Source organism: Quercus suber, unplaced genomic scaffold (genome assembly GCF_002906115.3).
Source record: "Quercus suber isolate HL8 unplaced genomic scaffold, Cork oak 2.0 scaffold_488, whole genome shotgun sequence".
NCBI lineage: Eukaryota > Viridiplantae > Streptophyta > Magnoliopsida > Fagales > Fagaceae > Quercus > Quercus suber.
The window spans coordinates 296,420-316,393 of NW_027069938.1; the positions used below are offsets into that span (position 1 = coordinate 296,420).

Consider the following 19,974-nt stretch of genomic DNA (forward strand, 5'->3'; position numbering starts at 1 on the left):
TTAAAACAACAGTAGCAATAAACTCATGTCCAGCCGATGAGATATGACAACAATAAACAGACTCAACGAGAGAAGAAAAAATAAATGCACAGTAGGTAAAAAAAAAAACCACGAGTGTAGTTGACTTCACTCAGTGCAGCGCAAGAGCAATCAAAAGGCTCTAAATGACCAAAACAGCAGCGAGGAGACCGACAGCCAGGGACCCAGAGACGGAAAATCTGTTCGAAACAGCAGCGTTAGGTGAAGGTGGAGCAGACGCATCAGCTGGTGGAGTCGCAATCGATGAGGGAGGAGTGGCACTGGCCGGTGACGGAGCAGAAGGTTTTGAAGGAGAAGGAGAAGGAGAGTGAGAGTGTGGAGGTGGCGGAGGAGTGGCCTTTGGAGACGGCGATTGGGCCGGTGGCAATGCTTTTGGAGACGCAGTTGGTGGCGGAGTTGGAGCAGAATGAGGCACGGTTGGTGGTAGAGTTGGTGCAGAATGAGGCACAGTTGGTGGCTTAGCAGGAGACAATGATGGGGAGGGAGCTGGAGAGTTTGCCAAAGTGGAGACAAGAGACAATGCCAAAACCAAAACCACAAAGCTTAGGTGCGCCATTGCTCACAGGTCACAGCCTCACACACACAGAGAAAGAGAGAAAAGTTCGAGGCTTTTGTTAGTCGTCTGAGAAAGAGAGGAGAATGGAGGGTTTGTATAAATAGAAGGGAAGAGTTTTAACGTAGGAATTGTCAACCATAGACGTGGGTTCTCCTTTGTGAATTGACTGAGGGAGTTGGAGCTGGTTGAGGTTTATGGGAGTTTGAAGGTCGTGCTGCACCACTAAGGGTACAGTTGGCATTGAATCTGGCGTGCATACTTGGGATTGATCTTTGAATTTGATTTTTCCAAGAATTGGGACCTTGGGATGTGTTAGATTGTATACTAGTTTGACCCTTGCTTTGCCCAAATTTATACTTAGGCTTCGTTTGTTTTGGCTTCAAACTGATTCCGAGAATAATTTATCAGAAAAGTGGGTGTTTGGTTGTTACTTCAAATTTGGTTAAACTGAAAAGCATTTCTGGATTGACCAAAAATATAGCCAAAATAGTGGAAAATGATTTCCATTTTTACTTCAAATGATTTCTGGCCTTGGAAAAAAAGAGAGAGAGAGAGAGAGGAGAGCGAGAAGATCGCTGTCGGAGCAAGAATACAACCAGATCGAATCGGAGCAAGACGTTCGCACCGCTCCGATCGTTCAAATCCACCCTCGTCGAACCCAGTCACCGATCATCGAGATCGTCTCGCCATTTCCAGACCACGTACAAAGAGAGCGACAAAGAGAGAAGAAAAGAGAGAGTAGAGAGATCGTCGCACCACCGGGGAGATCGTTCTCGAACCCACTCGCACTAGATAGCCGACGAACCCACTCACACCGCGCCGATTGCACCAGATCGCACTGCGCCGACAAACCCACCACTCCGACGAACCCATTCGTCAAACCCACCACTCCGACGAATGGGTTTTCTTTCACTCAGATCGCGCCATTGATGAATTTTTTTTTGGTTGGGTTTTGTTTGAAGCTGAGAAAATGTGAGAAAATGTGAGCATCAAGGAGAAAATGTGTTTTCTCTATTATTTTCAAGAATACAACCAAACACCAGAAAATATTTTCAAAATATTTTTTAGAATGCAACCAAACACTTGAAAATATTTTCATTTCCCAAAAATAGCATTTCTGGAAAATATTTTACTGGAACCAAACACAGCCTTAGTTGCGTTTTTTATACACAAACAAACAAACTCTTGCGCATAATCGTACATTCCATTTTTGAACTAAAACCAAATGTGTGTAAAACTATGTGTAACAAGTATTACTATTAAGTTATTTTATAATGAAATGATTTTTTTTTCTTTTTTGAAAATTATACAGTTTGAGGGGAGGATTTGAGGTTTGAACATTAGACATCTATATTAATATATATATATATATATAATAATTTTTACCAATTTAATTTACCATTTAAAATTTTTTTGCGCACCCGGATTACAAACTATTTTTTTTTCTTCTTAAATCACAAACTTTATAACAAAATATTATTATAACATGATAACATTACACACACGTGTAATAAACCCTCTAAATTTCCTAATTATTAAATTGTATAAAGTTATATTATATTTATACTATATACATTCACACACATCACAATTCACACAAATAACATTATAACATAATAATAATCACAACAACACATATCACTCACACTCACACACACCTATATAATATAAATTTATAATAAAGAGAAAGATGCTCACAATTTACAAATACTTACTATTTACTCTTAGAGTCGGAGATATCAAAATAGTCCGATAAAGAAGAGATATGAGATGAAATTAATCAGAGAGATACAAGCATTTGATTGGTTAAGTAGACATTTAGTGTATTATTAACGTATAGATGAATATGGTTGTGTAAGTCAAAAATTATTCCTGTGAAAATTGGTTGATTTTATCATTTAGTTTAAAATATTTTTATAAAAACAATGACAAATAAATAATAGCAACTACATAAAAAAATAAATAAAAATAAATAAATAAATAAAATATACAAGCTTAGCAAAATAAAATAGTCATATCTACCCACATTGACAATAGATAATGATAATTAATAATAAACTATCATATAACAATTTCAAAATTAAAAATTCGTAGAAGAAAATTGTAAAATTTCATGTATTTGAGAGTTTTTTTTTTCCTTTTTGTCGATAATTCGATATATTCAAGTTTTTTTTAATTAAATTATGTTTAATTCAAATTTCTTAATGACTCTCATAAAAATAAAAATAAAAATAAAAGTTTAGTAGCCACCACTGGCTAAATTAGGTAGAAACTTTGGCACAAACTAATGTGATTGCTCAAGTTAGTATTTTATAATGAAATGATTGTGTGTGTGTGTGTGTGTGTGTGTGTGTGTGTGTGTGTGTGTGACAATTATATAGTTTGAGAAGAGGGTTTGAACATTAGACGCCTACATTAAAAACATAAGAAAGAGTCTGATTGAACTTACGGGGTTCTTCACAAAATATTTTATAATGATATTTCATCAAAAGCCTTCTAACTCGATTAATAATTTCTATTCATTGTAACCTAGATGTTCAAAATTCAAGTCTCATTTTCCCAACTATCAAATTATATAATTTTAAAAAAAATAAAATGAAACCCTCTCTTGGCATGAAAACATTTAAAAGTGAGTTTTATTGTTTATATTTTAGTTTAATAGTTTTTTAAAACCACATTTAAAATATATATATATATATATATATATAAAAAAACCACATTTAAAAAAAAAAAATATATATATATATAACTACGATTTCATCCTTTCAAAAAAAAAAAAAAACTACGATTTCATCAACATTTTAGCAAATAAATTTTCATCAAATAAACTAATTCAAACGCAAGTATGTAAATCCCTAATTTATTTTAATTTGCATAATAATACTGATAATGTGAAGGGAAACTCGGAGTGATACCAATGTAGTGTAAGCCAAAATTTCTCCCATGCTTAAGTTAGCATTCAATATCCCCATAATACAAATACTAAAGGAGTATTTGAGATTTTGTCTCATGCCGGCATGATGAGATGTATTATTATTATTATTATATAAACTCTTTAATCTTTTACTCCATGATTCTCGCCATTTCCCCCAATTTTAGGCGTGGAATGCGTCATGCCTTAAGTCATGCAGTGCAGGGTGCAAATCATGTTGCTCATTTCTAATGTAATTGTTCCCTGAAAAGACAGTTTGAAATGCTGGAGAGTGACTGAAATTTGGACTGTTTGGTAACATTATTTATATTTTTTAGAAGAGCAAGACTTATTTACAGTAATTAAGTGTTGTTCTTTAGATTATCTTTTTAAGATTTTATCATTTTTTCTCATGGGATGAAAGTGTACTTTTTAATTAAATAGTCACATGATTAAATCTTAAAAAAATAATCTAAGGAGCAGCACCTAAGATAATGTACTTAAATTTTGTCATTTTTAGAAATACGTATGGATGAAAAAGTGTGTGAAAATATGTGTAATGTTGTTTAAAAACTAAAAATTATTGCTCAATCCCATACGTGTAATGTTTTTTGTTTTGTTTTGTTTTGGGGATTATTCGAGGTTATTTTAGCTACTGTACCGTTGCACATTTTTTGCATTATATCACACTATATTTGAGGTTATTTCAGCCTGAAATTCTACCGTGTTTAGGGGATTATTTGAGGTTATTTTAGCCTGAAATTCTATTGAGTTCAAAATGTGTCAAAATGTGTAAAAATGGGATTTAAGGTTTTTTTGTTTTGTGTTTTGGGGACTATATGAGGTTATTCTACAGTGCCGTTGCGCATTTTTTGCATTATAGGGCCTGTTTGGATGCAGCTGAAAACTGAAAACTGAAAACTGAAAACTGAAAACACTGTAACAAAATAATTTTTAAATGTGTGAATAGTATCGTGAGACCCATTTTTAATGAAAAAGTTGCTGAAAAGTGAAAATTGTGGGTCCGTGAACAGTGTACAAATGTACTGTTTATTGTCAAAAGTCAACAAGTGCGGCTACTGTTCATTGAACAGTAGCCGCACAGGACCGAAAATGTGAATTTATACGGCTGAAAGCAAAAAAAAAAAAAAAAAAAAAAAAGGAAAAAACGCAAAAGCAAAACGTAAAAGCTGAGGCCAAAACGGTCTCATAGTCCTCTATATGTTAAGTTTTTTTTTTTGAGAAAGCTCTATATGTTAGTTTATTTATATAAGGTAAAAAGTTAATATTTTAGTGTCCATAAAAGAACTTCACATTTTATCTCAATAAAAAAAAAATAAAAAAAAAAAATTTCTTAACTGTTATAATTTGTTATATTTTTCTTTTAAAAAAATTTTTGAAAAAAATATCAGTCATAAAAATCTAAAGGAAATTTCGAAAATTAAAAACGTAAAAAGAACTGCAAGCTGCAATGAATCTGTAATTTAAAAATCGAGTTTGCAATACAAAGTCCAATCAATATCCAAACTCTCTCTCTCTCTCTCTCTCATCAAACAATCTCAAATAAACAGCCGAAACAAAAAAATTAATTACACAAATAAATAACAAATAATACTTAACCACTCCACCCCATTCTTCTACATCACTAAAAACCCAGCAAACGCCACAACAGCCACAGATCCAGCGAGAGCGAAACTGTTCGAAACGGGCACCGTTCTGTGCGGGAGCAGGTGCTTTCAGATGGTGGCCCGGAGATCGATGAGGGAGTAGTCACCGGAGAAGGCGATGGAGGAGACTTCACGGTGGCCGGAGAAGGCGCAGAGGCATGAGGAGACAACGCCGGAGATTTTCTTGGGAGAAGCCACCGGAGAAGTCGCCGGAGATTGAGCTATGGCGGAGACCACCAACATTGCAAGCAAAAGAATCACAATGCTTGAGGAGTGAGCCATTTTCAAAAACAAAAAGCTTAGTAAATTACGAGAATACCACTAAGGAAGAAAAAGAGAGTTTGGGCACTTTAGTTTAGTAAAGTTTACTACTTTGTGTTTGTTTTGAAGAAGCACCAACGTTGGAGTTGTATTTATAGGAGGGAATTAAAAGTGAAAGTACGAGAATGCCACTACGTAAATCACGGACAACTCATCCCAGAAACACGTTTTGATGCTTTGACACTAAGGGTACAGTTGTCATCGAATCACTGGCGAACATGTTAGTTGGGGGGTGTTTTCTTTTTGAAATATGTAAGCAATGTGAACCGTCTGGATTGGGTTGCTTTACGTGCAACGGTCGAAAATGTGACGGTGCAGATGTCACAAATCATTCACACATGGGTACCAGATCGATAATACAAGGTGGGACCATTTCGGGGACCATAATTGAAACGGTCCAGCTGGTTTAGTAATCAATCATTATTAATCTAATATTTTAATTCCTAAAATAAAGTTGTTCTTGAACTTTTTTCTTCCAACACCAAATAGTACACGTTAAAGAAGTTGTCAGTCTTGGCTAGATATAATAAGATATTATTACTTTCGTTTTCTATATTTCAAAAATGAGACAGAAAGTGAGTTAAAAAAAAAAAAAAAAAAAAAGAGATAGAAGTGATTTTTTTTTTTAAAAAAAAAAATTGTAAGACCATATAATTTGTGTCATAATTGTTTCACATGACAGATTATAAGTAATAAAGAGAAAACAGCAGTTTCATATGAAAGTATCACACTCTGACTCATTAAGATAATTACAACAAATATTGTGGTAATTTATATTGTATTAGAACTACTTTTTTTTATTAAAAAAATTAACATTAGAGCAAACTGCAAAGGCATGGTTTGATATTTTTTATTGGATTAGTCAGTGTTGTCTAATTGGAGTGATGCAATTGCAAGGTGTATTATAAATTTTTATTATTTAACTAATCATTAGTAATGGTGTTATGTGAATGAATAATCCATCAAATTGTTGGGTAACTCTTTTTTTATATCTATTTTATTTGAAACACAAATTTATATTTTTTAAATTTCAATTAGTTCAACGGGTAAAATATTTTGTTATCAAATAAAAAACATAAAATTCATAAAAATTTAAAAAATATATAATTTGAATGTTAGATTTTCAAATTTCAAATTTCTATATCTTGATAAGCATCTTTCAAATAAGGGAATGACAATATACACTATTTATTTTCATTTCATTCCTCTCAAATTCCTTCAATTCAAACGGTAAGCAACATAATTTACATCCTAGATAGTGATTATGACACATCAGGCAAACCAAACGAAATTTTCTACAGTAGCTTATATTGTCTTTTCCTTTAACAGTTTCCTTTTTCTTTTTACAAACAACTTTTAATTTGAGTCAAAAACTTAGAGCATCTTGCTAGGCAAAGGAGTCAGAGAGGCACTAAATAAAGAGTAAAGTAGTGACCCTCTAGCAAAGGTTTACTTTACTTTAATTGCCTAATCTAAAGGTTTCACTCTCTTTAGTGTTTTTCTTTTCTTTTCAATTTTATTAGGAGCTTTATAACTTTTTTTTTTATTTTCTATTTTAATTAGGCTTTGGACTTTATAATCTTTATTCGCCAGTACAAGATTAAAATACTGTGAGAGTATGTTCTTACTTTTCTTAATTGAAAATTCCATCTTTCTTGGTAATCAAACTTAAGCAAATAATCCAATTTATCTTCTTCTTCTTTTTTTTTTTCTTTGAATTAAAATTTTTCGATATGTTGCAGGAGATATTAGTAAAAAGTATAATTTTGTAATAGTACCTACTAATTATATTATTTAGAAAACAGTGTTAATTCTCAATTTTGACCCGGATTTTTGCAATGTAATATTTTTTGAAAAAAGTATACTTCTAAAATGGAGAAATGCTAAAATGGAAAATTGGGATAAATTCTCTTAAGACTTCCTTTGGTTCTATCACAGTGCAAAATTAATTTAAATCATTTCACCTAGCTGCATTTCTTGGCATTTGCATTCGCATTTCAAGCAAAACTTTTTCTTTTGCATTTTTGTAACTTTTGTATTCGTAAAGTCTTAAAACAATTGCTGCGATTTTGTTTGAGCAACAGCTACAAATACCCAGGTTTATGGAACTCAAGCACCAATTGATTTCCGTGTAATCGCAATTCAAACCCATAAAGTTGGTTTCCTTAGACTTCCAAAAATAAAATTTCACAATATTTAACACCAATTGCGGAATTAATAAAAGAATAAAGAAGAAATTATATTAATGGTTATAGTAAATACCATGATAAAACATCACATATAATACGATCAAATCCTCTGTGAATGAATGAATAATGAATAAATACAATACAACACCAAAACCCAAAAAAAACATAGAACACTTTTAATTTCTAAAACACCAAAACGGCAGCGAATACTGCTACAGCCACAGATCCAGCAGCGAACCCAACTCTGTTCAAAACGGCACCGCTCTGAGCCGGTACAGGAGCTTCAGCAGGTGGAGAACTAATGGAAGATGGAGGACTCACCGGAGCCTCAGAAGAAGCCGGAGGAGGAGATGGTGGAGAGTTCACCACTGCCGGAGACGGAGCAGGCACTGGAGTCTTTCTTACTGTAGGCGACGGCGCCGAAGCTTTAGGGGCGGGTGCTTGTGTTGGCGACTTTGATGGAGATTGCGAAGGAGATTGGGCTAAAGAGGAGCCCACAAGCACTGCCATTAGAACCAAAGCCACAAAGCTAAAGCGAGCCATTGTAGAAAAAAAGCTAAGACTCTGAAAGAGAGAAAGTTTTAAAGACTGAAACACACAGAGAAAGAGAGAAAGTTCGAGTGTTTGGGTTTGGGATATGAAGAACAGAGACTGAGCAGGGTTTATATAGTGATTTCCTAACGTCTATATCACGTATCTCGAGAAGGATTGGACGGTGGAGATTGTTTCTTTATAAAAGGCCAGAATAAAAAAACACGGCTAAGTAGTAGGTGCTTTTTTGGTGACCAGTATGACTCTGAGCGTATGAGTAGGGAACAGTCTTGGCTGGATATAATAAGATATTATATTATTATTACCTTTTGGTTTTTCTATATTTAAAAAATGAGATAGAAGTGATTTTTTTTTTTTTTTGGTTAAAAATTTTAAGTCCATATAAAATAGTACAATTTATCCCACAATTGTTCACGTAATTGTAAGTAATAAAGAAAAAATGATAAATTTATGTTAAAATGACAAACATTCAATCACAGTCTAAAACGTTAAAATAATTATAACAAAAATGGTAGTAATTTATATAGTATTAGAAATACTCTTTTTTATTAAAAAAATTAACAATCAGTGCAAACTGCAAAGACACGGTTTGATTTTTTTATTGGATTAGTCAGTGCTGTCTAATTGGAGTGATGCAATTGCAAGCTGTATAATAAATTTTTATTATTTAATTAGTATCTTTTTTCTTGTTAGGAATTAGTATCTAACCATTAATAATGGTGTTAAGTGGATGAATAATCGATCAGATTGAGTAACTCCTTTTTTATATCTATTTAATGTGAAACACAAATTTGAATTTTGTAGGTTTTAATTAGTTCAATGGGTAAAATATCTTGTTGTGAAATTAAAAAAAAAATCATAAAATTTTTTTCTAAAAAAATACAAATTTGATGGTCGGATTTTGATCACATTTCAAATTTCTATATCTTGATAAGGGAATGACACTATTTATTTTCATCTCATTCCTCTCAGATTCCTTCAATTCAAACGTTAAGCAACATGTTTTACATCTTAGATAGTCATTATGACATATCAGGCAAACCAAACGAAATTTTCTACAGTAGTTTACTTTTCCTAACTGTTTCCCTTTTTCTTTTTACATATTTTTACAACTTTTAATTTGAGTCAAAAACTTAGTAGCAAAGGAGGCACTACTATAGCGAAGGAATCAAAAGTTTCACTCTCGTAGGTGGTTTTTTTTTTTTAGGAGCTTTATTATATATAACTTCTTATATTTTTTTTCTATTTTAATTAGGCTTTGGATTTTAATCTTATTTGTCAGTACATAAGATTAAAAATACTGTGAGAGTTCTTACTTTTCTTCCTATCAGCAATTGAAAATTGCATCTTTCAGCGGATTTTGGGAAAAAGTACTCTCCTCTTAATGAAAAATGGAAAATCAATTTGGAGTTCCTTTGGTGCTAAAATGGAATTTTAGGTGAAATGCTAAAAAATGGAAAATATCTCTTATTGACTGACTTCCTTTGGTTCTATCAGAGTGCAAAACTAATTTAAATCATTTCACCTGGCTAACATTTCTTGGCAATCGCATTTTTAGTGGAACATTCACATTTTATTTATTCATCATTACATTAATATTTCAAGCAAAACTTTTTCTATTGCATTTTTGTAACTTTTGTATTCGTAAAGTCTTAAAACAATTGCTGCGATTTTTTTTGAGCAACACACTGCTAACTACCCAAGTTTACTGATTGATTTCCATTTAATCGCCCAATTAAAACCCATAAAAATTTCACAATATCTAACAACAACTGAAGAATTAAAAGAATAAAGAAGGAATTATATTAATGAATGAATAAAATACGACCAAATCCACTGTAAATGAATGAAGAATGAATAATTAAATACAATAGAACGAACACTTGCAATTTTCTAAAACACCAAAACGGCAGCGAATACTGCTACAGCCACAGATCCAGCAGCGAACCCAACTCTGTTCAAAACGGCGCCACTCTGAGGAGCTTCAGCAGGTGGAGTACTAATGGAAGATGGAGGACTCACCGGAGCCTCAGAAGAAGCCGGAGGAGGAGATGGTGGAGAGTTCACCACTGCCGGAGACGGTGCAGGCACTGGAGTCTTTCTAACTGTAGGCGACGGCGCTGAAGCTTTAGGAGCAGGTGCTTGTGTTGGCGACTTTGAAGGAGATTGTGAAGGAGATTGGGCTAAAGCGGAGCCCACAAGCACTGCCATTAGAACCAAAGCCACAAAGCTAGAGCGAGCCATTGTAGAAAAAAAGCTTAGAATCTGAAAGAGAGAGAGAGAAAGAGAGAGTTTTAAAGACTGAAACCTACAGAGAGAGAGAGTTTTGATTGAGTGTTTGGGTTTGAGATATGAAGAAGAGAGACTGAGTAGGGTTTATATAGAGATTTCCTAACGTCTATATCACGTATCTCGGGAAGGATTGGACGGTGGAGATTGTTTCTTTATTAAAAGGAAAGGAAAAAAAAACACGGCTAAGTCATAGGTGCTTTTTTGGTGACTAGTATGTATGACTAAGGAACAGTTGGCTTTGAAATGAATCGTGGACGTACACGTGGGGAGTTGGTAGCGAAAAATGCGGAGCCGTAAGGATGAATAGTAAAAGTGTGGTGTTTGTAACGGTCGGAAAACGGTAAGTTGTGTAGGGTGTTGTGCGGGGCAGTTCACAGCGTGGGTACGCGGTACGGCCGTATCTGGGAACATCGAAGTTGAACACGTCTGTTTGAAATGGTAATCTGGACTCTTGACCTTTTGAGATGCATAGACTTAAAAGAAAGATGAGACTGGTAAGGAAAAGAAAGAAAGAACAAATAAATAAATAAAATTTTGTTACACATTTTGCGTCTACTATTTTTTTCACTTTATATTTTATGATAGGCATAAATGCACTTTTAGTCCTTACATTTTAACGTTTTTTCATTTAAGTTCTTACATTTTATTTTTTCCATTTTTAGTCTCTAAACCAATTAACGCGTTCCATTTTAGTCCTTTCCGTCAGTCAACCGACGAAAATAGCTGAGGTGGTAGCCGGAGCAATTAAAATATTATAAAAATGCCACATCACCCATGACACATCAACATATAAATTTAAGAAATTAATTTATTAATTTTAACTAAATAATAAAATTAAAAACATAATTAAAAACTAAAATTCAAATCAATTAACATCTAAAAGGTTCTTGAACAAGAACACCAACCTAAAAATTTTAAAACCTAAAAAATTAACACAAGATCCAAACTCAAAAATTAACACCATTCTCAAACCGGCCACACATTTTTTCTTTTTTTCATCTCAAACTCTATTCTCTCATCTCAAACTCAAACTACACGGCCACACACTATTCTCTCATCTCAACCAACCCAAACAAAAAAAAAAAAAAAAATCTCAACCCAGAAAAACACATCTCAAACCCAGCAAACCCACCTCAAGAAAACCCATATCCGATGGCTGGAGCACCCAATTGGCCCGGAGCTTTGCGGTATCACCGGGCTCGAACGATTTGACTCCGGCGATGAGGCTAGAAGCTCCGCCGCCTAGTGCTCCGAGGAGGTAGCTGCAACCGGTGAAGAAGGTGAGGTTGTCGCTGAGATTACGATGGCTTCGGCGAGCTTCTTCGTTGAAGAGGTATTGAGGGGCGGTGGGGAGTTGGTAGATGTTGCGAACTGGGATCAAGACTTGGATCCCTTGGTACGGGTCGTAGAATCAGGTCTGGGTATTATTCAGGTTGGGTTTCCATTGGAGAGAAGAGCTCGTCGGCGGGGAGCTTGGCCTCCGGATCTGGTTTTGCTTGAGTGGGTTTGCTGGGTTCAACTTGCTTGAGATGGGTTTTTTTGAGTTTGAGATTTTTTTTGTTTGGATTGATTTGGTACTTTGGGGCTTTAGGATTTGATGATTTTTCTGGGTTTGAGAAAATGGTGCCTTTGAGATTTATGATTTTGTTTTTGAGCTGAAATTTTTTGGATTTTTTATGTGTTTGTTTCCTAAGAAAATTTTTGGGTTTTGCTAGTTTGTTGATTGGAGAATAACATGATATTCATGTGCTGGAAAAGAAGAAATGTTCTTACGAAAAAAAATTTTAGATTAATGTTCTTTGTGTTTTGAAATTTGATTTTTGTGTTTGGTTCTGGTTTGAGCTCTTGTGTTCTTGTTCTTTTGTTGAATATTCTTGTGTGTTCTTGTTCTTTTGTTGAATGTTCTTGTGTTAGATCTAAATTGGGTTTAATTTTGAATTTGTGTTATTGGTTTGATTTTCTGACTTATTTTTATGTTTTAAATTTTGTTTTTATGTTTTTTAATTTTGTAAAAATTAATAAATTAATTTTTTAAATTTATATGCTGATGTGTCATGAGTGAAGTGGCATTTTTATAATATTTTAATTGCTCCGGCTGCCACCTAAGCTACTTCCGTCGGTTGACTGACGGAAATGACTAAAATGGAACGCGTTAATTGGTTTAGGGACTAAAAGTGGAAAAAATAAAATGTAGGGACTAAAATGGAAAAACGTCAAAATGTAGGGACTAAAAGTGCATTTACGCCTTTATGATATAATATTTTAACAATAATTTTACTAAAAATTTTAAATAGCAAGTTGTTATTAATGGGTAAAAGAAACGATATTAATGATGAGTTCAGTTTAAAATAAATAATAATATGTCGTTTAGGATTTGTTGTGAAATTATTGTAAAAAATATTGTTGGTATAATATTACTCTTTAAAAATTGAAAAATGAGAGAATCAAAACTCTTTTCTCACATTAGACTCCAAATTAATGTAAAAGATCTATATTGAGTGTCCTAAAAGTAATGGTTAAGGTGGAATTTTTAACGCTATTTCTGGGCAATCTCAACAAAATAGTCCAACTTTTTATTAACCATTTAAATTTAGAGTAAATTTGTTTTAACACATGAGGTTTTAAAGTTTATATTTTACTAGTCATGCATTGCACAGGAATGTTTAATAAATTATGATTTTATCTATAAAAAAAAAATGATTTTCACACTCCTTTATATAATTATGAAAATTGATAAATAGTAATGGACATTTATTATGATTATATTTGTATATGAAATATTAAATATGAAAATTTAATAATTATGATAGTTATTAATGAGTACTATTTATTATAATTGAGTTTTTATGATAATTATTAATAGATATTTATTATAACTATTTTTTTATTTAAAGAAAGAAAATATAATTTGACAAAATTTTAATAAGGGGTTTAAATATATAATAAAATTTGAAAATAGATTCATGATTTGTTACATTTACCCTTCCTGTGATTTTTGAATCAATGGACCCCATTATTGAGTTATGGAAACTCCTTTTTCTTTTTTTTAAGTAAAAATAATTGTATTGAATCCATTTTTGGAAGAGAGGAGTTTGGATTTTGGATTTCCAAATCAACGGACCCCATTATTGTTTGGATGTAAGTGAGTTGATGTTAGAAATTAACTTAACAGAAAGTTAAAAAATAATATAAATCAAATTGACCGCTGAGAAAAAGTATGAACAAAATTGAAAATGACTTCAGAATATAAGGATCAAAATAGTAACCACAATAAAATAAAATGAAATAAATGTATGGTCCTTCATCCAAAGTATCCTCACAATGCAATTACAATTGGGACGTTGTATCTCTTTGTTCATTTCCAGCTAAAATTTGAATTCTGTCATGGAGAAACAAGGGAAACAAATTTTAATCCAAACCTATGCAGCCGCCAACAATACTAAGTAGATAGCTCTAGCTCGCTGCATTAATTATCAATAAAATACGTTTAAAGTACCACATTTAGCCTTGGTAGAACCTTGAAATCTTAAAGAGAAATCACTCAGTTGTCACATCTTCATGAACAATAATTCAGAAATTCACCTAGCCATTAGACAATCTTACAAATAAATGGGATTCATTTCCTTTGTTATAATTACAACATTTAAGATGATAGAATGAATGATAATACAGTACAATTAATTGCCAAAATTTGTAAGAGGGTTTTTGGCTAGACATGTAGCAATGCCTTGGATTCAGGCTGAGTAATTTTAAATCAATTGACAAATTTAAATGTATTGTCTGATTGATAACACTTTCCTCTATCAATCACTTTCCTCAAATTCAAGATAATATGTATTTCACACTTGAATTGTGTGAGTCCCATTTCTGCTGCATAAACTAGTGTACCATTTTAGGGGCATGCATCATGACTTATGTCTCAGATGCAGCATCAGAAGGACGACTGACACTCGGTTTACCATTGCCACTGATAAGATTGCTTAAGTGGCCATTAAATTCTAATCCATAGACATGACCCATTTTAGAACGCTTCGTCTCCAAATATCTCTTGTTTTCAGTTGTGATGGGTGTTAATAGAGGGACCCTGCCCACAACTGCCAAACCATAACCCTTGAGCCCAACATACTTGGCAGGATTGTTCGTCATCAGCTTCATTGTTCGAACACCCAAATCCCTAAGTATCTGCAGTAACAAAGGCAATAAAATTCATGTCAAAAAGAAGGCAACTTAAAAACATGGTTCAAGTATTTCAGGTTGGAATTTCTGTTTTCAGCCTTTTGTTTTAACAAAGCATCATTATATGTTTTTAAGGATTGTACTGTCTACAATTTAATTAGTTGTTATTGTATATAAGTTTTTGTTCGAATTGAGCATTTAAACAAGGGAAAGATGCATTTTATATTTTAAATCCTGATTAAAAAATTTGAAATACAATTATTAGCATATTAAATAAGTTGTAATTATTTTTATTGAATCAACATTGCTATAATCTTTAAGTGTCTGCTTTATTTATAACCCATTAAGGTAATAATTCAATGCACAATTGTTGCATTGAACAGTGAAAACCAACTTTTTATACCCAGTAAGTTGTTCTAAGAGCTGAAATCTTGTGCATTTGGAGTCCACACCGAAAGATGTCATTTCATCTTGTTATCAAAGTATGTCCAAAAGTAAATCTTGTTTCCAAAAGCATTTGACACGGTCATGATTAAAAATAAGTCAAATGCTTTGTTAAACCGTATTTCAACATGTCCAAAAAAGGTATCACGTGCATCCGACATATGCATTCTTTACAACATGTGGATCCCGCAATTGTGTGAAGCCCACATGTTGTGAGACAGATGATGCATAAGCCAGATGCAGGAGATAAATATTGGTTTGTACAACTTGCAACATAGAAATCTAACTCTAGAGTACCTGAGCACCAATGCCATATTCTCGGGAGTCAACGGGCAATCCCAACTCCTCATTGGCTTCCACTGTATCACGGCCATCATCCTGTAGATTATAAGCGCGAAGCTTGTGGCCCAAACCAATGCCTCTCCCTTCATGTCCACGGAGGTACACAAGTACACCCCTGCCAGCAGCCTCAATCTGCTGCATGGCAAGTGCCAATTGATTCCCACAGTCACATCTGGCTGATCCAAATATATCACCTGTGAGACATTCCGAGTGTACTCTCACCAGAATATCTTGCCCATCCCCAATGTCACCCTGTTTCCATGTTTACATGATTAAAATCAATATGACAAATAATAATGGGAAAAAAATCCTTATACCTATAAAATGTAATTTTAAATTTTATTTGTCATGCTAGTGGCAACCGTAAGAGTTCTGACTCTATTGAAGGAGCTTACCCAAATGGATGTACATAACAGCTCTCCCTTTGGTTTTAATTTTTCGTAGAGACCAGAGGATTTTTAATGCATATACTCAATAACATATATATATATATATATATATATATAGAGAAATGAGTTCAAGTTACACTTTTTTTACACCGTAAATTTCTAAGAGGTCTAACGGTAAAAAAAAAAACATCATTAAATGTTATAATTTGATTTCTCTCCTTATTTAATGATTTTCACTTGATTAAAGGGCACATGCCATTTTCAAGAACCTGCTTTTTAAATGATTCATCCCAAAAAGAGTATTTGATGATGAAATAAATTATTTGAAATAAAATTTATACGATTATGTATATAATTGAAGTATTGAACTTAAAAGTAATCTACTGCTTTTTAAAAGTTTTCGCATTGCAAATGCAACGATAGTGAAAAATTATTATCCTTGTTCATGCTTTGGTCATCCATATAATATAAAAATCTTTTCTTATAAAGAATAAACAAATCATTTGAAAATGGAAACTGTACACCCCTCTTATATAAGAATGATTTTTTATTTCTTATAAAGGATATACTAGACGGTCTCCTAAATTAAATTGATATTTTGTTTAGCTTATGATGGGCTCACATTTGAAGTTTTGGATCAAGTGGAAAGCAATAATAAATAAAGAGAGAGAGAGAGAGAGAGTGTTAGTATTAATTAGGTAATACTATTAATAAGGTAAAAAGCAATACATTTAATGATTTTTTTTTAACTGTTAGATCTCTTAGAAATCTACGATATAAAAAATGTGTAACTTTACAGAAGTTACACCATGTATAAGTTGAACCTATCTCATATATATATATATATATATATCTCCCTCCCCTTTTGCACGCACGTACACACACGACATAACAGATTGAGACAAATTGTGGTACATTCTAGAAACAACAATACCAAAAGAATTTGAGTAGCCTATTAATGGCACCCTCTACTAATTTTTATTTTTATTTTTATTTTCTTGATAGGTAAATACAACTCAGACACCAATATGACAGTGAAACCACCACTGGGCCTTCAAGCAATTTTATTTGTGTTTGCTGTGAGATTAAGAAAAATAAAAATCACAGTCTTGACTATCAAAATTACAAGCATCACTTACCTTAACCATTGCAATGTGCTCAATCCCATCTATGATGGATCTATAGCAGTAGGACATAAATGGGCCCCACATGGTAGGTATCCTGGCAGCAGCAGAGCGATCTATTAATTTATCTCTCTTCCTTCTATACCTGACAAGGATTATCGATGTTAGAACAATGATCTCTTTTATGTTCCAATGAAAAAGCACCAAAACTACAAATAAATTGGGTATCAAACACCTCAATAGAAGTTACTACTTGACATAAGAAAACTTGCCACTCTCCCATCCTCCCTTCCAAACACAAAAAACACACACAACCCAAACCCCACATGCACACACACAAATCAGTGTTTCAGGGACGCTGGCCAGTTTAACACAGACTTTGATGGAGATTGCGAAGGAGATTGGGCTAAAGAGGAGCCCACAAGCACTGCCATTAGAACCAAAGCCACAAAGCTAAAGCGAGCCATTGTAGAAAAAAAGCTAAGACTCTGAAAGAGAGAAAGTTTTAAAGACTGAAACACAGAGAGAAAGAGAGAAAGTTCGAGTGTTTGGGTTTGGGATATGAAGAAGAGAGACTGAGCAGGGTTTATATAGTGATTTCTTAACGTCTATATCACGTATCTCGAGAAGGATTGGACGGTGGAGATTGTTTCTTTATAAAAGGCAAGAATAAAAAAACACGGCTAAGTATTAGGTGCTTTTTTGGTGACCAGTATGACTATGAGCGAATGAGTAGGGAACAGTCTTGGCTGGATATAATAAGATATGATATTATTATTACCTTTTGGTTTTTCTATATTTAAAAAATGAGATAGAAGTGATTTTTTTTTTTTTGGGTTAAAAATTTTAAGTCTATATAAAATAGTACAATTTATCCCACAATTATTCACGTAATTGTAAGTGATAAAAAAAAATGATAAATTTATGTTAAAGTTACAAACATTCAATCACAGTCTAAAACATTAAAATAGTTATAACAAAAATGGTAATAATTTATATAGTATTAGAAATACTCTTTTTTATTAAAAAAATTAACAATCAGTGCAAACTGCAAAGACACGGTTTGATTTTTTTATTGGATTAGTCAGTGCTGTCTAATTGGAGTGATGCAATTGCAAGCTGTATAATAAATTTTTATTATTTAATTAGTATCTTTTTTCTTGTTAGGAATTAGTATCTAACCATTAATAATGGTGTTAAGTGAATGAATAATCGATCAGAGTGAGTAACCCCTTTTTTATATCTATTTAATGCGAAACACAAATTTGAATTTTGTAGGTTTTAATTAATTCAACGGGTAAAATATCTTGTTGTGAAATAAAAAAAAATCATAATTTTTTTTTAAACAAAAATACAAATTTGAAGGTCGGATTTTGATCACATTTCAAATTTCTATATCTTGATAAGGGAATGACACTATTTTCATTTCATTCCTCTCAGATTCCTTCAATTCAAACGATAAGCAACACGTTTTACATCTTAGATAGTCATTATGATATCAGGCAAACCAAACGAAATTTTCTACAGTAGTTTACTTTTCCTAACTGTTTCCTTTTTCTTTTTACATATTTTTACAACTTTTAATTTGAGTCAAAAACTTAGTAGCAAAGGGGTCAGGGAGGCACTAAATAGACCTATAGCGAAGGAATCAAAAGTTTCACTCTCTTTAGTAGGTTTTTTTTTTTTTTTTTTATTTTTTAGGAGCTTTATTATAAAACTTCTTTTATTTTTTTCTATTTTAATTAGGCTTTATTTGTCAGTACATAAGATTAAAAATACTGTGAGAGTTCTTACTTTTCTTCCTATCAGCAATTGAAAATTGCATCTTTCAGCGGATTTTGGGAAAAAGTACTCTCCTCTTAATGAAAAATGGAAAATCAATTTGGAGTTCCTTTGGTGCTAAAATGGAATTTTAGGTGAAATGCTAAAAAATGGAAAATATCTCTTATTGACTTCCTTTGGTTCTATCAGAGTGCAAAACTAATTTGAATCATTTCACCTGGCTAACATTTCTTGGCAATCGCATTTTTAGTGGAACATTCACATTTTATTATTCATTACATTAATATTTCAAGCAAAACTTTTTCTATTGCATTTTTGTAACTTTTGTATTCGTAAAGTCTTAAAACAATTGCTGCGATTTTTTTTGAGCAACACACTGCTAACTACCCAAGTTTACTAATTGATTTCCGTTTAATCGCCCAATTAAAACCCATAAAAATTTCACAATATTTAACAACAACTGAAGAATTAAAAGAATAAAGAAGAAATTATATTAATGGGTATAGTAAATATAACATGATAAAAATACGACCAAATCCACTGTAAATGAATGAATAATGAATAATTAAATACAATAGAACGAACACTTGTAATATTCTAAAACACCAAAACGGCAGCGAATACTGCTACAGCCACAGATCCAGCAGCGAACCCAACTCTGTTCAAAACGGCGCCACTCTGAGGAGCTTCAGCAGGTGGGGTACTAATCGAAGATGGAGGACTCACCGGAGTCTCAGAAGAAGCCGGAGGAGGAGATGGTGGAGAGTTCACCACTGCCGGAGACGGAGCAGGCACTGGAGTCTTTCTAACTGTAGGCGACGGCGCTGAAGCTTTAGGAGCAGGTGCTTGTGTTGGCGACTTTGAAGGAGATTGTGAAGGAGATTGGGCTAAAGCGGAGCCCACAAGCACTGCCATTAGAACCAAAGCCACAAAGCTAGAGCGAGCCATTGTAGAAAAAAAGCTAAGACTCTGAAAGAGAGAGAGAGAGAAAGAGAGAGTTTTAAAGACTGAAGCCTACAGAGAAAGAGAGTTTTGATTGAGTGTTTGGGTTTGAGATATGAAGAAGAGAGACTGAGTAGGGTTTATATAGAGATTTCCTAACGTCTATATCACGTATCTCGGGAAGGATTGGACGGTGGAGATTGTTTCTTTATTAAAAGGAAAGGAAAAAAAAACACGGCTAAGTCATA

At 33.0% G+C, this 19,974-nt stretch overlaps 3 protein-coding genes across 3 annotated transcripts; all 3 read right to left on the minus strand.

Annotated features, from left to right (window-relative positions):
* LOC111993547 (vegetative cell wall protein gp1) lies at positions 1-10,609 on the minus strand. The gene is made up of 4 exons (XM_024025388.2): positions 10,132-10,609; positions 7,894-8,247; positions 7,589-7,664; positions 1-597 (listed from the first exon to the last, which is right to left on the minus strand). Exons 1-4 carry the CDS (start codon positions 10,477-10,479, stop codon positions 161-163), a joined length of 1,215 nt encoding a protein of 404 aa, XP_023881156.2. The 5' UTR covers positions 10,480-10,609; the 3' UTR covers positions 1-160.
* Positions 10,610-14,053: 3,444 nt separating this feature from the next.
* Positions 14,054-17,162, minus strand: LOC136063130 (bifunctional riboflavin biosynthesis protein RIBA 1, chloroplastic-like). The gene is made up of 3 exons (XM_065763047.1): positions 17,018-17,162; positions 15,445-15,741; positions 14,054-14,709 (listed from the first exon to the last, which is right to left on the minus strand). The coding sequence occupies exons 1-3, from the start codon at positions 17,087-17,089 to the stop codon at positions 14,440-14,442; spliced, it is 639 nt and encodes a 212-aa protein (XP_065619119.1). The 5' UTR covers positions 17,090-17,162; the 3' UTR covers positions 14,054-14,439.
* Positions 17,163-19,252: 2,090 nt separating this feature from the next.
* Positions 19,253-19,850, minus strand: LOC111993622 (classical arabinogalactan protein 10). Its single transcript, XM_065763050.1, has one exon. The coding sequence runs from the start codon at positions 19,730-19,732 to the stop codon at positions 19,382-19,384; it is 351 nt and encodes a 116-aa protein (XP_065619122.1). The 5' UTR covers positions 19,733-19,850; the 3' UTR covers positions 19,253-19,381.
* Positions 19,851-19,974: the final 124 nt, after the last annotated feature.